This window comes from Diplotaxodon limnothrissa, linkage group LG3 (genome assembly GCF_057381915.1).
Source record: "Diplotaxodon limnothrissa isolate DT_005_m linkage group LG3, D_limnothrissa_male_GT1.1, whole genome shotgun sequence".
Classification (NCBI taxonomy): domain Eukaryota; kingdom Metazoa; phylum Chordata; class Actinopteri; order Cichliformes; family Cichlidae; genus Diplotaxodon; species Diplotaxodon limnothrissa.
Window position 1 is genome coordinate 59,738,260 of NC_140598.1, and position 11,778 is coordinate 59,750,037.

At 40.3% G+C, this 11,778-nt stretch overlaps 1 protein-coding gene across 1 annotated transcript in view; it reads left to right on the plus strand.

Annotated features, from left to right (window-relative positions):
- plcb3 (phospholipase C, beta 3 (phosphatidylinositol-specific)) overlaps positions 1-11,167 on the plus strand; it is a 56,089-nt gene extending 44,922 nt beyond the window's left edge. The window contains exons 19-34 of the mRNA XM_085349666.1: positions 33-157; positions 2,458-2,612; positions 2,698-2,859; positions 2,949-3,048; positions 3,190-3,294; positions 4,161-4,264; positions 4,362-4,497; positions 4,939-4,980; positions 5,128-5,237; positions 5,343-5,443; positions 5,611-5,767; positions 6,490-6,566; positions 7,153-7,242; positions 7,342-7,399; positions 7,555-7,641; positions 8,016-11,167. Of these exons, the coding sequence (XP_085205792.1) occupies positions 33-157; positions 2,458-2,612; positions 2,698-2,859; positions 2,949-3,048; positions 3,190-3,294; positions 4,161-4,264; positions 4,362-4,497; positions 4,939-4,980; positions 5,128-5,237; positions 5,343-5,443; positions 5,611-5,767; positions 6,490-6,566; positions 7,153-7,242; positions 7,342-7,399; positions 7,555-7,641; positions 8,016-8,327 (1,921 nt within the window). The 3' untranslated portion in view covers positions 8,328-11,167. The remainder of the gene's footprint in view (positions 1-32; positions 158-2,457; positions 2,613-2,697; positions 2,860-2,948; positions 3,049-3,189; positions 3,295-4,160; positions 4,265-4,361; positions 4,498-4,938; positions 4,981-5,127; positions 5,238-5,342; positions 5,444-5,610; positions 5,768-6,489; positions 6,567-7,152; positions 7,243-7,341; positions 7,400-7,554; positions 7,642-8,015) is intronic.
- The last annotated feature ends 611 nt before the right edge of the window (positions 11,168-11,778 follow it).

Sequence of the window (11,778 nt, forward strand, 5' to 3'; positions counted from 1 at the left end):
TACAGTGTTAATCCTTAGCAGGACTCCTCCAGGTACAATAAGAACCAGCTGAGCCGAATCTATCCTAAAGGAACAAGAGTAGACAGCTCCAACTACATGCCTCAGCTTTTCTGGAACGTCGGATGCCAGATGGTGGCGCTAAACTTCCAGACACTTGGTAAGTTGTGCTACTTTTAGTCTTGGACATAAAGAAACTGGATGTGTTTAAAAGTTAAGCCTAAACTGTAAGACAGCAAACCCTTTGCATTCACATCATGGAACAAATTGGGACTAACTTGGAACACCAAAAAGACTCAAGTATTCAAACCCTAACCCAAAAAATAGTGATGATGTCCTATAACTTCAAACTACCCTCATTCTACATGGAGCTACTTTTATACAGGGTGGGCCATTTATATGGATACACCGTAATAAAATGGGAATGGTTGGTGATATTAAAGTCCTGTTTGTGGCGCATTAGTATATGTGAGGGGGCAAACTCCTCAAGATGGTTGATGACCATGGTGGCCATTTAGAAGTCGGCCATCTTGGATACAACTTTTGTTTTTTTTTCAATAGGAAGAGGGCCATGTGACACATCAAACTTATTGGTAATGTCACAAGAAAAACAATGGTGTGCTTGGTTTCAACGTAACTTTATTCTTTCATGAGTTATTTACAAGTTTCTGACCACTTATAAAATGTGTTCAATGTGCTGCCCATTGTGTTGGATTGTCAATGCAACCCTCTTCTCCCACTCTTCACACACTGATAGCAACACTGCAGGAGAAATGCCAGCACAGGCATCCAGTATCCGTAGTTTCAGGTGCTGCACATCTCGTATCTTCACACCATAGACAATTGCCTTCAGATGACCCCAAAGATAAAAGTCTAAGGGGGTCAGATCGGGAGACCTTGGGGGCCATTCAACTGGCCCACAATGATCAATCCACTTTCCAGGAAACTGTTCATCTAGGAATGCTCGGACCTGGCACCCATAATGTGGTGGTGCACCATCATTGTGGAAAACTCGGGGAACGTGCCAGCTTCAGTGCATGAAGAGGGAAACGCATCATCATGTAGCAATTTCAAATATCCAGTGGCCTTGAGGTTTCCATTGATGAAGAATGGACCCACTATCGTTGTACCCAATATACCACACCAAACCATCACTTTTGTTGTTCCAACAGTCTTGGAGGGATCCATCCAATGTGGGTTAGTGTCAGACCAATAGCGGTGATTTTGTTTGTTAACTTCACCATTCACATAAAAGTTTGCCTCATCACTGAAAAAAATCTTCTGCGTGAACTGAGGGTCCTGTTTCAATTTTTGTTTTGCCCATTCTGCAAATTCTGTGCACCGATCTGGGTCGTCCTCGTTGAGATGCTGCAGTAGCTGGAGTTTGTAAGGGTGCCATTTGTGAGTAGCTAATATCTGCCGAAGGGATGTTCGACTAATGCCACTCTCCAGTGACATGCGGCGAGTGCTACGCTGTGGGCTCTTGCTGAATGAAGCTAGGACAGCCACTGATGTTTCTTCATTAGTGACAGTTTTCTTGCGTCCACATTTTGGCAAATCCAACACTGAACCAGTTTCACGAAACTTGGCAAGCAGTTTGCTGACTGTAGCATGGGAGATGGGTGGTCTCGTAGGGTGTCTTGCATTGAAATCTGCTGCAATGACCCGGTTACTGCGTTCACCAGATATCGACACAATTTCGATCCGCTCCTCACGTGTTAACCTCTTCGACATGTCAATGGCTGTGAACAAAGAGAAACTTGTAAATAACTCATGAAAGAATAAAGTTACATTGAAACCAAGCACACCATTGTTTTTCTTGTGACATTACCAATAAGTTTGATGTGTCACATGGTCCTCTTCCTATTGAAAAAACAAAAGTTCTATCCAAGATGGCCGACTTCTAAATGGCCACCATGGTCACCACCCATCTTGAGGAGTTTGCCCCCTCACATATACTAATGTGCCACAAACAGGACTTTAATATCACCAACCATTCCCATTTTATTACGGTGTATCCATGTAAATGGTCCACCCTTTTACATGCTTTACATGCAATGGGACTCAGAGTGGACAACAAATCTTCATGCCACACAAACATTGTCCCCCAGCACAGGCTGAAGCCACTCCATTGTAGTGTTTGCTTGGATTGAACTGGCACCTGAGTATGGGCAACCCATTTTTTACTGGCCTTAATGGTGACAAATTCAACCGGCCTAAAATTAAGCTTTGAGTGAAAAGATGCTAAATAAACCCTGCAAACACCTGGTGGCACCATCTAAACGCTCTAACAATTATTAATAGCTATGAATAATTATGCATTTATCATTACTGTGGTTTATGTATTTGTAAAGTTGTTTTAATTTGGTTGTCTTTCAAAGTCTTTAGTCAATTAAAGGTTGGAATTCTGATGCTGGTTGATACCAATATCTGCTCTGTTTTGTTCTTCCTTACTCTTAGACCTTCCTATGCAGCTGAACATGGGTGTGTTTGAGTATAATGGCCTGAGCGGTTACCTGTTGAAGCCAGAGTTCATGAGAAGGACAGACAAACACTTTGACCCTTTCACAGAAAACATAGTAGACGGCATAGTCGCTAACACGGTCAAAATTAAAGTAAGACATATCTGAGTTCAGTATTTGCAATTTCGTTGCTCCCGTGAGTGAAAAAATGACAAATTTGTAACCCAACATCTACCAGGTGATCTCAGGCCAGTTCCTGACAGATAAGAAGGTTGGTGTGTATGTGGAAGTGGACATTTTTGGACTTCCAGCTGACACAAAAAGGAAGTACAGAACCAAAACATCTAATGGGAACTCGCTGGACCCTGTGTGGGATGATGAAATGTTTGTCTTTAACAAGGTAACAGACGAACAGAGCAGGGTTCGCATATCTTTTAAACCTTTATCTCTTGCTCTCTAAACTTCTCTCGTGGTGTCAACACTCTCCAGGTGGTCCTCCCTACACTGGCCTCTCTGAGAATAGCTGTGTTTGAGGAAAACGGCAAGTTCATTGGACACCGGATTCTCCCTGTTTCGGCTATTAGGCCGGGTAAGGAAATAAACACTCTTGGCATCAAACAGTCACTATCAGAGGCCATCACTGATACTTTATTTGCACTCAGTGGGAACATCGTACATGGTCTATTACCATCTGTACTAACGTCAGTTATTTATTTCTTCCTCCTTCTAGGCTACCATTACATCAACCTGAAGAATGAGCTAAACCAGCCGCTTATGCTGCCGTCACTTCTGGTTTATACTGAAGCTCAGGACTACATCCCTAATGAACACCAGGGTAATGACACCATGCAAGCATCACTCTGGATTAATATGTCACACAAACAGGCTAAAAATAAACTACATCCACAAACCTTTGAGGCATTTCTCTTTTCTTCTTGCATTCAGCAACGTTTGCCAAATATATCCTCGACCTAGCTTATAGATAACACTTTTAAAGAAGCAACTTTTAAACAATAATTAGTAGCAGATTTAGCTGTGTGGTCACCTGACCACCCTGAAGATGACACTAGCCAGCACATGTTTGTGTATAGTTTTGTCTCTAGCCCACTTGCATATGAAGGTGTTTTATTATTTGGTCAAGCCATGCTTCAGTGTTTGGATCTGGATTTTTTAATTATTATTTTTTAATTACTTTCATTTTCTTTATATGTATTGTATCTGTTGAGCAATAACTTTTTGTGGAAATACTTACTTATCTAAGTCTCATACCTTTTTAGCTAAAAAAACAGAAGTAGAAATTGAAATTGTTACCTTTAGCTAACTTTTAGCTAACATGTTTGTCTTCTCTGTTTGTTGGCTAGTTGTTATGATATGATATACATGGCAACATGTGGCTTTAAAGGAACAATTTTAATAGTTTAAGGTTAGTTTTGAAATTCACTTATTTACTGTTTTCCTGAAATTAAACTGTTTACTCTACAGACATGAGCGGTATCAAAGTTAGCAACCAGCTAGCCTAGCTTAGCATGGCAAAATGGAGGGCAAAGGGTAGCATGACTCCCACAAACAGATTTAAAAAATGAATCTACCCTAAAAATGAAAACTATTCTCATATTATTATTATTTTGTCAGCCATGTTTACAGCACTATAAGTTACACTAACCTGTATATTGTTTCATGGATATCTGTGTGTGTCTTCAGAGTATGCAGAAGCTCTCACCAACCCTATTAAGCATATCAGTGAGAAGCACAAGAGAGAGACACAGCTAGCTAGTCTCTTAGAAGACAACAGTGAGGTGAGACAGGTATGTTGATCACATTAGTTCCCCCACACTCTACTTTTGCTTTCGCCTGTACACTTTTATTGTAGGTTTTAATTCATTACATGCCATTTTCACCCAGCCTCTCACCAACCAGCCCAAAGAAGGAGAGAACAAGAGAGAACTCAGTCCAGGATTTGGAATCCCCTCCCCTTCCCCAACACCCCACCTCCCCCCAAAGGAAGATCCCCCTGATGTCATCAAGTTACCTGCACCAGGTAGTCACAAACCTTGTCTAAATGATTAAGTATATAGATTCTACAGGCCTGCACATGTGTTTGCTTGTTATAGTTGCATCTATAGCGTAATAGAAATTGTGATATCTTGAAACTGTATTGCTGTGTATTAGCACTGTGCAGTCTTGGTCCAAGACTCTATTATATGTTGAAATTACCTAACGAAATATATTCACATATGTGTCTTTGATAAAGCTGTGAAATGACCTACTTTCACTGTGTGTGTAATTCATCCATGTCCGCTATGTCAGTTTTTCACAAGTTAAAGCGTCAGGCTTTTCAAAATAAGACTTTTACAGTCCTTTTTTTTTTCTAGCAGGGGCATCAAATTCTGTTTATTTGCATCTGAGTCATTTGTCCATCATCCATTTCATGCGCCCTGTGTGTGTGTCTCCTCTTGTGTTTATTTCTCTTTGTGCGTAGTACAATCTCAGAAGGAGGACCTCATAGGTACTGTCCTAACAGGTAAGGTCATCCCAGCTTATTCATTTCACTCATTTCACAGAAATCTCACACACAGCTAAGTGTGCAAAAATTATTTTGTGGTCAGGCTGGCCAAGATGGAAATGACAAGTTTACAGCAATATTTACGCTGGTTTGTGTGTTTGTCAGATGTCAAGGTTCAGTCTGTAGAGGAGCTGCAGCAGAATAAACATTATGAAAAGCTCCTTAAAAAACAAAGAAAAGAACTCAAAGAGCTGCGCAAGAAACATCTGAAGAAGGTACGCACAGACGGATTTAATTATCGAAACTAGTAATTGAAGTATCAGTTTGTTGCTTGTTGCCTTTGTGCTGCAAAAATAAATTGGTTTTTGTGGTTTGTGTAGGTGTCTAATCTAAGTAAGGACCAGAAAACCCAGCTTCAGTCTGACACCCAAAGGAAACGCAGCCAGATTGAGAAACAACTCAAACGCAGTTTCAAGAAAAGGTAAGGATGGACATGGGGGGTAACTGGGCAATTTTTCCCCTGATGTTGGGGGGAAAAATCCTAAAATATGAAAAAAGGAACCAGTGATGGAAAATAGTTTTTCAAAAGAATGCTAATGAAATGTGTTAAGGAGATACTGAAATTGCTTACCTGAAATTGTACCTCAGTGAGTCCCAGGAACTGGTGCAGAGCGAGTTGGCTGCCTTGGATGATCTGGAGAAGCAGAAGAATCAGCTGAAAGAGATTCACATGCAGCAACTCCTAAAACTACGTGAAGAGCTTTTTGCAATCGAAAGAGAGAAGCAAAAAACACACCTGCAAGAGGTAATCTCTCTCTCATAAACGCACACGCACAGCTCTTGCATGTACAGTGCTGTGAACTACTAGTACTTCCATAAGATTTAAAAGGGTAATTGTAATTGGTAAGCACATGCCAGGCTGCTAATCAAGCGCACTTGATTATTTATCATCAGGTACTGTGAAAACCTCCAGAAAAGCGAATGTTTTGTCAGTTTTCTGTGCTGGAGCATTCTCGTGTGTGTTAACACAATGCCACGATCTTCAAACCGTGGAATGCTCAGAGAAACTGCCAAAACTTCATCTCAGGCTCTGCAGACCTCAGTTAGCGTGTTAAATGTTAAAGTTTATGACTCACACCCAGCATGGTGGTGGAGGTGGGATGATTTGGGTTTGCTTTGCAGCAATAGGACCTGGGTACCTTGCAGTCACTGAGCTAACCATGAACTCCTTTGTACACCAAAGTATTCTAGAGACAAAAGTGAGGACATCTGTCCAAAAGCTAAAGCTTGGCTGAAACTGGGTCACGAAACAGGTCATTGAGCTCAAGCACAGCAGACAACCTACAACAGAGTGCCTGAGTAGTTGTGTCACAATGCTCCAATCAAAGTCCAGACCTCAACCTGGTTGAAATGCTGTGGTGTTACCTTAATAGAGCTGTGCATAAACAAATGTCAGTGATTTGAAGCAATGTTGTAAAAAGTGCAGTGATTTGCTAACAGGTCGTCTTTTCTGGGCTGTGTTTCTAGGCCCACCAGAAGTTGAAGGAGATTGCCAGTGAATGCCAAGCAGCTCAGGTGAAAAAGGTCAAGGAACTATGCGAGAAGTAAGTCAGTCCATTTCTACCACTGGGGGGGATGTTGCGTGTGTCAATCATGCAGGCATAGTGTGAATGTTCACTGCTAGACGGACGAAGATGTATGTCTTTTTAAATGTTTTAAAATCCCACCAACGTTCCTGAAATCAGTACATTAAAGGACTATTAAATGGATATTAAATGCTGGATGCCACAGCAGCTAAATGTGACTTATGGGTCATATGTGTCTACCGAACTGAAAACACCACATCTGAGCACCAATATTGTAAAAACCTCTGCACCAATTTTTTATAATACACTTGTTTGAGTCAACAAAGTGTAAAATGCAGCAGCCAGACGTCTTACTGAAACCAAAAAAAGAGAACACTCCTTTTTTAGATTTATTTCTAGTTTTTGTTTTGTTTTTATTATGTTATTATAATTTAACATGAATGATCAAATGGAAAAAGCTGAGTCAGAAGGAATTTGTATCAGATGTTTGGGGGATGACAATCTCCTTTTAGCTACTATGGTATATTTCATTTTTGCTTTATCTGCAAGATTGATTTGATAGTCCTTGTTTGGACCTACTATCTGTGTGTCACTGTGTCTGCAGGGAGAAGAAAGAACTCCAGAAGATCCTGGACAGGAAACGACTAAACAGCATCAGTGAAGCCAAGAACCGTGAAAAAGACAAAGCTGAATCGTAATAATTTTTTTTAAGCATTAGTAAAGAAAAAGTCAGCCTTATCTTAAAGAATTGAATTCCTCACTCTTCTTTTCATCCTTATATTTTTCTCTTTAGGGAACTGAATGAGATCAACAGGAAACACATTCAAGATTCTGTCTCTCTAATCCGTGGGGTAAGTACTCGCCCTAGCGCACACACACTTCATCTTTTATCACCAGCAGTCCATTTTTCTTGTTTATAGCTCATATTTCTATTATTGATATCAACTTCAAAGCACTTCCTCTGTCTTTGTTTTTTTTTTTTTTTTTATTCCTTTCTGTATCCCAGCTGGAGGAAGCGCAGACCAGGAGAGACGACAAGCTGCTGCAGAGGCATCGGGACGTCCTACAACACATAGACGAGGAGCTTCCACAGGTGAGCAAAAGAAGCGAGACTAAAAAAGTTGGATCTGCAAAAAATCTCCGACTTGTCCAAAGTTAGAAATACATGTAGCAACAATGCTGGCATCTCTATAAATAGAAATAAAAAAATGACAAAGATAAGCCCAGGGGTTTATTTTTAAACTCTCACTTTAGGATCACAAAAATGAAACCAGTGCGGAAGTTCTTTAAACCTGCATTGTTTCTAGTGACCAGTAGGGGGCGGCACCACTGGTTGCAAATAGGAGATCGGCTGTTTACTGATGGTTACAGCTATCTTTTATATACAGTCAGTTTCTTTATTCCAGTCATTTCCTGTTGTAGCTGAAATGAAAATGTGTTAACATTTTGCCTCCGTGTCGTCTGCAGCTTAAGTCTCAGTTGGATCGGAAACTGGAAGAGGAGTATCACCGCCTTCCCGAGGAGATCTGCCAGCACCTACAGCTCGAGCTGCAAAACAAAAATCTCCAAAAGAACGCGCTGTTCTCCGCCTTGTCCAATCATAGCAGTCCCAGTACAGGCTCGGGCCCGCCCTCCAACTGCTCCACGCCCTCTAACTCGTCAACGCCCAGTCGGAGCACTTTGCACAGGAGCCGGGACAATAGCACCGTCTCTCTGGCCGATTCCACTTCGTCGTCCACCACGCCCGTCTTGTCAGACGCAGAAATGTCGTTCAATTAAAACTTTTACTCGTTCAAAGGAATATACAACAGGGGTCTATAGTGATTGTAATGTGGGATAGTAATGATGTAGAATATTTACTAATTTTATTCTTTCTTTTTAATCCTGACCTTTTTTGGTCTTGTCTACAGAGCTATATTATTTTTTATTTTGGCCGTTTTTGTCAGAAAACTCATTGTGGATTATGTTGGAATAATTCATAAGAATCGTAACCAGAGCTGTTTTGTTTCATTGTTCTTTTCTTGTCTTGCTTTTAATGTCGCCCCCCCGTCATTCCTATTGTTTTGTGTGGTCAGTCATCTTTTTCCCAGGCTTATAATGGCTTTAACCTCTTTTGTGGACGTTTCTGGAAAGCTTTAACCTGTGCAGAGGGGGGAACATAATTATAAACCACATAAGCAGCTCCCAGCTGCTGAGAGTAATGGTAAAGGGGTACTTCTCATTACAAATTTTATCAGCTTTATTTCTTCACAGCTTTATCTCCTTGAGAAAGACGGGGAAAAGGAAACAACCAAAGGAGATTTTTATTTTTCCCAGTTGTTATGAGGTTAGAAAAATGCATCCCAGATGTGAGCATGTGAGTATCAGGACGGATAAAACGGGAAAAGGGTGATTTTAAAATTCCATTAAAGCTGAACTTTTAGCTGTAATGACAGTGGCTGACCAGCAGGTGGTGCTACAGCCTTATCCATTTTATTTTTTTTAAATTGGTGATTTGAGCTGTCTGTGCATGCAGCCTGATAATCCTATTAGACTGTACCCCAACACACACGCCTGCACATGCACACCTGGATTTGCCGCGTCATCGGTGGGGATGAAACCTCTGCCCTTTAACCCTCCATGAAATTGCAGCCAATGAGGAAGGAGCAGAGGAGGGAGGGGGCATGAGCGCACATCCATCTGGCTACAAATTATGAGGGGTTTTGGTGACGCAACACTCGCTTTCTAAAACATGTGGGCATCTCTCTCGACACATATACACAGTTTATTGGTTCAGAAACCCAAAGTCTCTAAAATCCTCATCCCATCCAATCTGCTCCACATAGATGCGTATTTAACGCACAATAGGGACAAATCAAAATAATTTTTTCCAAATATCAGAGATTACGACACTCAAGGGAATTCGAGTGTGTATGTGTGTGTGGCCAGAACTTAATCTGTTGATGAGGCATCTGCTTGTGGGGACAGTAATACTTCCTACTAAATGGGGAGAGTTGGTGTGTATGCACTTCTGTTGGTGCAGTTAGTTTGACTGGAGAAAGACATCAAAAGCTAAAGTAGTGTCATTACTGTAGACGACAGTCTGATGATGACACAGAGCGGCACTATGACATCTTAATGTAAAAATGCACTCATTTTTCTTCTTTTTTTTAAATTAAGGCTTTCTATTAGCGTGGTATTAATTATTTAATGCTGCTTGAACTTCACTAAAGCCTCAAAAATACCACTTGCATGTTTCCATTTTTTTTTTTTAAATGGACATAAGGTACATGTACATTTTATGTTAGCTTAAATATGCCCTTCCCACACGGTTCCTTCACTGTACTGGATAGCCAAAAATGGTGTGTGGCATTGTGATGTACAAACTGAATGGTACATTTAAGTTAAATATCAGTTTCTGTCTCTAGCAGAGCTCCCTGTTTGGCTGTATATATTTTGATTTTTGCTTTTGATTTTTTCCTCTTTACTTTTTTGTCAGTTTAACAGCAGCGGTCTTTGTTTTCTTTTCTCGTCCTCATCGAAGGGGGAAACGATGGTACTTTCTTTGGGTACCGTGTAGGTATTTAGCTGTATGTGAATTTTACTACTGACCACAAGTGCTGGTGAAAGATGGAGGTGAGAGAGGTCAAAAACGGCTGAGAAGAGAAACGTGGGTTTCATTTAAATGTTTTCTCAAAGAAAATAACTATTGGATGACGTTTTGGGAGTCCTGTCTTGTCCTCTCCTGCGTCCATCCTTCGATGAGCACTGGCTGCCTGTATTGTCTGTCTGATTGCCCCCTTCACACACATCATGTAAACTGTCATCTTTTGAAACTGAATTTTATACAACCTTTTGTCTTTTATTGTGATTCAAGTCTTTATTGATGAAAGACTGTGTCTATTCAGGCTGCTGAAAAATGAAACCCTTCATATCAAGTCCCCCATCACAGACTCAGTATGTGTGTTATTTTTTTTGGCATTTTAATATATCTGACAATTTAATGGCGCTGTTCTTTGTTCTCAAAAAGGGAATCTCTGAAACTAATAACAGTTTTGCTTTGGTTGGTTTTTCATATAGGTCAACAGTAGGATAGCCGTGACAGGCTCTGATGATTTTCTGTGCCATGCTCCACAGAGTAGACCTACATGTGCATGCTTATTTGTGTAGTGTGTTATAGATTTGAGCCTTTATTTCCAACGTTGGTCTCAGAGGTGAAACTCACCAGTCTCAAATAATTTTACTTGCCAAAAATATCAACATACTCCTCGCAGGTCGTCTGTTTTAAAGGTCAGCTTAGTCCAAGCAATTTAATTCATTACTTTTTATAGTGCCAAATCACAGCACAAGTCATCTCAGGGCACTTTACATAGTAAGATCGAAACTCTATAATATTTTAAAGGGGGAAAAAAAACAAAGAGTTAAGCACTTGGCAACAGTGGCAAGGAAAAACCCCCTTTTAACAGGAAATGACCTCTGGCTTGACTACGCCCACTGAGGCTACCCATCTGCCTCAGCTTATTGGGGCTGAGGGAGGAGCAAAGAGAGGAAAAAAGCACTGAGAAACAAAAGTCAAACACATTCCATATCCAGTTAACACTATCTAATATCTAATGTCCTTGAACATCATAAAGTCATGACTATTGGGTACTCGAGGTTTTTCCATTCCTGTTTTTGAGGAGAAACGTACATCCCATTTTTCATCTCTTTATGTTTAAATGCACTTTTACTCTATTTTACGTGTATATAAAAACCTTTAGTTCCTGTGACGCCGACATCAATGCAACTACTTTCTAAGGATTTTACTTTTTGTGTAACGTATCAGCCGTTGTTTATTTTGTGTACAAGAAAGGTTTTCCTCTTTGCACTTTGAGCTTGGATTTATTTTGTACTGTTCTTTTGGGTTTTGGATGGAAAATGTCATCGCATCCTAAATGAGTTTTTAGATTTTAAAATTTTAGTGAGAAATCAAACACAAGTCATGCACCGCTTGCCAGAAGTGACATTTCTAAGCAGATCTGAGATTTCCATGTGGAACTCCAATTTAATAATGCAACTCTTTTCTCTGCTGTTTGCAGGAAATGTATCTGTGTATGCAAGTGAATAAGTAGGCTACAGTATTTCAAATTTGTTTTTTCTTTTTGTGCAAAGCTTTTGATATGTGGACTCTTACTCTACTGTAGAAATTCATGTTGTCAATGGCTTTACAGATGATGTACAGTGTCTTTATAGATGAGCTAAGACAAAGATT